Source organism: Euphorbia lathyris, chromosome 6 (genome assembly GCF_963576675.1).
Source record: "Euphorbia lathyris chromosome 6, ddEupLath1.1, whole genome shotgun sequence".
Lineage (NCBI taxonomy): Eukaryota > Viridiplantae > Streptophyta > Magnoliopsida > Malpighiales > Euphorbiaceae > Euphorbia > Euphorbia lathyris.
The window spans coordinates 58,425,401-58,429,166 of NC_088915.1; the positions used below are offsets into that span (position 1 = coordinate 58,425,401).

At 35.8% G+C, this 3,766-nt stretch overlaps 1 protein-coding gene across 1 annotated transcript; it reads left to right on the top strand.

Annotated features, from left to right (window-relative positions):
- Positions 1-925: 925 nt before the first annotated feature.
- Positions 926-3,502, top strand: LOC136232680 (seipin-2). The gene is made up of 2 exons (XM_066022010.1): positions 926-2,030; positions 2,807-3,502. The coding sequence occupies exons 1-2, from the start codon at positions 978-980 to the stop codon at positions 3,356-3,358; spliced, it is 1,605 nt and encodes a 534-aa protein (XP_065878082.1). The 5' UTR covers positions 926-977; the 3' UTR covers positions 3,359-3,502.
- The last annotated feature ends 264 nt before the right edge of the window (positions 3,503-3,766 follow it).

The following is a 3,766-nucleotide window of genomic DNA, read 5'->3' on the forward strand; positions in this document are numbered from 1 at the left end:
AACTCGTCTGTCAGTGCTAAAAGTAGACTCAGAAGACACTGACACTATAGAAACATGCACAACTAATATATTTCTAGCCATGATATTGAGAATAGGAAATCTGATAGAATTGAATCTTCCACTAATTCAATACATTAAACCCTTAACATCTTCTTCTAAAGTCTCATTCAAACTTACCCATTCTACTACCTCCACTGTTTACTTTCTGTTTTTTGTGCATTCTATGGAACACTAATTCTAAAGCTTCATATTTGCTACCAGTTGAATTCTTCACTTCAACTATATGTGGCTCAATTGGAGAAACACATCAACCAATAAATCCAGCCGTCACGAAACTTGATCCTTTTTCATTCAGGTTTTGAGGGTTTTTCGGCTTTTAACCGAAACATAAGCCATTTCTTTACTTTATTTTGTTTTTTTATTGAATAATTTTTTGATTGATCTATTATAATAGATTTTACAGTTTTTTTTTTATAGTTTTTTTTGTTCTGTATTTTTTTTATTGATGGTTGTGATATGTCTTTTTGTATAAATGTTTTTATGTTTTCCTTCTTGGTAAAATAGAAGATGTTTGGTTTATCATCAGATTTTGGTTTATCATCACATCAATCTAATGTATTAAAAGAAGTCATTCTTAAATAAAAAGATTCTTGAAATATTATATTTCTCGTGGTTACGTCAAATGTAGTTTCAAGGTGTGGTACTACTTATGAAATGAAATAATTGTAATTCAAAAAATAATTTATCAAATTAATTAAAGAAAATAATGGGAAAAAGTTAGTACTACTATTGAATAATTAATGACGCAAAAAGGTAATGAACAGAGGTAATAAATGCTGACGCGTGGCAGAGGACCCACTCTCCAGTCGCCACGTGAAACAATTGCTGCATTCTGTTATTTGCATATATCTTTCCCTTTCATTCAAGTTTATTTGAATATCAAGCAAACTCGAACCCTAATTTTACCCCCAATTTCAATGGAACAATCCAATCAAACCCATGAAATTGATCAATTAGAAGATAGCTTCTTCGACGCCCTCGACTATTTTCCATTTCGTCCTGGTTCCGTTTCCGATGAGTCAATTCACCCCACTTCAGATTCCACTCCCGGCGAATCCTCCTCGTCCGTTTCGTCTCCGGCCACCGCTTTCTCTCCCACAAGATGTGGATACTCCAATCCAGAGTCCTCATGCATTAGCTCAGACACTATTCAATCTTACAATTTCAATACGAGGTACGAAGAGCTATACAACAAATTTTACCGCGATTTAAAAGAAAATGAGAAGAATTTGGAAGATAGTGTTTTAACTTGGGAGAATCTAGACAGACTCGACTCAGCTGGAGATACAAATAGAGTGAACGAGGATGATAAGCAGATGGTATCAATTACAGATGATGGAAAGGTTAGCGACTCCGACGGTGTGGCGGATGAATTTGGAGACTCACCCTATATGAATTTGTTTGTGTTTATTGCTGGGTTAGTGGTTAAGGCAATTGGTTTCAAGGTTAATTTATTTTTTAGTTTAGTTATGATTCCCATATGGGGATTATATAATTCCTATATGTTAGTTGTTGATCCATTTGGAGTCATCAGACGTGGTAGAGGATTTTTCTTGAAACAATTGGGTTTCTTATGGGATTTAAGCGGTGGGTCTATTAGTCCATTGGTATTCGATCAACAATCAGTCTGGAAGCTGTTATTAAGATTTGGGTATGCAATGTTTTGGTGTTCTTATGTTTGTGCTGTTTTGTGTGGATTGTTGGTTTTCTCGACATTGACTAGTGGCGTTGCGATGAGATTTTTGGTGGAGAATCCTATTGAGATGAAGCACGAACTGATTTTTGACTACACACAGAAAAGCCCTGCTGCTTTTGTTCCTATAATTTCATGTGGTGGTGTTGGTTGTAGTTTAAATTGTGAAGAGAAGAGCTTGGGGCCAAGAGTTGTACCTCTTTATCACAAGTTGCAAGTTAATCTTCAACTCACATTGCCAGAGTCAACATATAACAAAAATCTTGGGGTTTTTCAGGTGATCTTTTCATTTATTCAATCACAATTTATATTTAGATGCTAAAATATAACTTTATCTGCCATTTTCATGGATATGTGATGTGTAGTTAATTACCTATGTATTCCAGATGTTACTGTGAGCTATGTTGCACGGACACTTCTAGTTAGTAGCTTTTTGTGTCCGTGTCCATTTTGGTTTCTAGGCTATTTTATGAAGGTTATGTTTTAGAAATAATGTGTCACATGACCGTTTCCGTGTCAGTGTCCGTGCAACATAGACTGTGAGTGATACTAGTTTTATTCGTTTCTAGCTTTTTCAAAGGAATCCTTGCTTACAATACAAGATGAAAGGGAGGTGAGGTTAGTTCAACCTTCCTGGCCCTTCTCCTGTTGAGATGAAGGCTTTTATTTTCAAACTTCTGTCCAAGGTTAATCTCTTGCTACCTGTGATAAGAGCAAGTCCAATGGCAAATTTTTACCCTAAGTTGTGGAAAGCAGAGTTTGACAGAATTTGCTAGGACTTAGAGGAGATTAGATCAGATAAACATTGAAGTCGTCGAAGGATAAATCTGTTAGTTTAAACTATTTTATAAAACCATTTACAGTAAAATGTAGAATACAGGCTACGGGGTTGAAGTTTTTAAAATACAAAAATTCCATAATTATGAAGGTAGCTATTTTAGTTGTGATATTTTCCATGTTTTGTGCACCTGATACTGATCATTAATCTTAAAGATGATCAGTGATTTTCAATTTCATTATACTTGTCTGACTTACTTCATTGGTCATCTGAAGGTCCGGATAGATCTCCTGTCTCCGGATGGTAAAGTCATCGCCAGCAAAAGACAGCCTTGCATGTTGAAGTTCAAAAGCGAACTTGTACAAACCGTAAACACTTTCTTCAAGATCGCACCTCTTCTCACTGGGTACTTGTCCGAAACTCAAACCTTAAAGGTGAATATTAGAGGTATTACCGAAGGAGATGTGCCCACTTCCTGCATAAAAGTAGTCCTTGAGCAACGAGCTGAGTATCAGCCTGGCGCAGGCATCCCAGAAATATACGACGCATCCCTTAGTCTGGAGTCTGAACTTCCTTTTATGAAGAGAATGATATGGGGTTGGAGGAAAACCATGTTTGTATGGATCAGCATGATGCTATTCATAGTAAAGCTGTTGTTTGCATTAATCTGTTGTAGATCTTTAATTATGCCAAGAACAAGATCAAGAACAAGAACAAGGACAAGGCAAAGAGATGTTCCTTCTGCCACTAATTCAACTCTACAGAATCTCACAAAACTGGTTGATGATTCTGTTTTGGTTGATGATATTGATACAAGTAAAAGATAAGATAGAACAAGTGCAACACCCCATTTTTTGTGGTGCATTTGTTTATGTGAGGTATGTGATTTTATGTGTTTCCTTTAGTTATCTGTATCAGGATGTACATATATTATTGGCAAATTATAATAAAATTGATTGTATGTGTTCAAAGACTTGCCTCAACATTCAATTCCATTAACATTTACTAGTTTTCCTTTTTCACCTCTTTAGAGGTTAATCATGTGGTTTTGATTTGTGGAGAGACAGAGAAATTTGGTTCAATTCTTAGGGGTTGGGCTTTAAAATTTGCAACTGGGCCTCTCTCTTTGCATCATAATTTTAGGTCACAACCAGCATTATTGGCTTTTGTGGTTGGAAAGGGATAGAAGTAGGTCCATTGACACGATATTACAAGGCCCAAAATATATAAGCTTT

Bases quoted from the DNA above. Each gene is read 5' to 3' on its own strand.
- LOC136232680 (XM_066022010.1), top strand. From the start codon at position 978: ATGGAACAATCCAATCAAACCCATGAAATTGATCAATTAGAAGATAGC. The intron at 2,031-2,806 runs GTGATCTTTTCA...GGTCATCTGAAG, and splicing joins AAAATCTTGGGGTTTTTCAG to GTCCGGATAGATCTCCTGTC.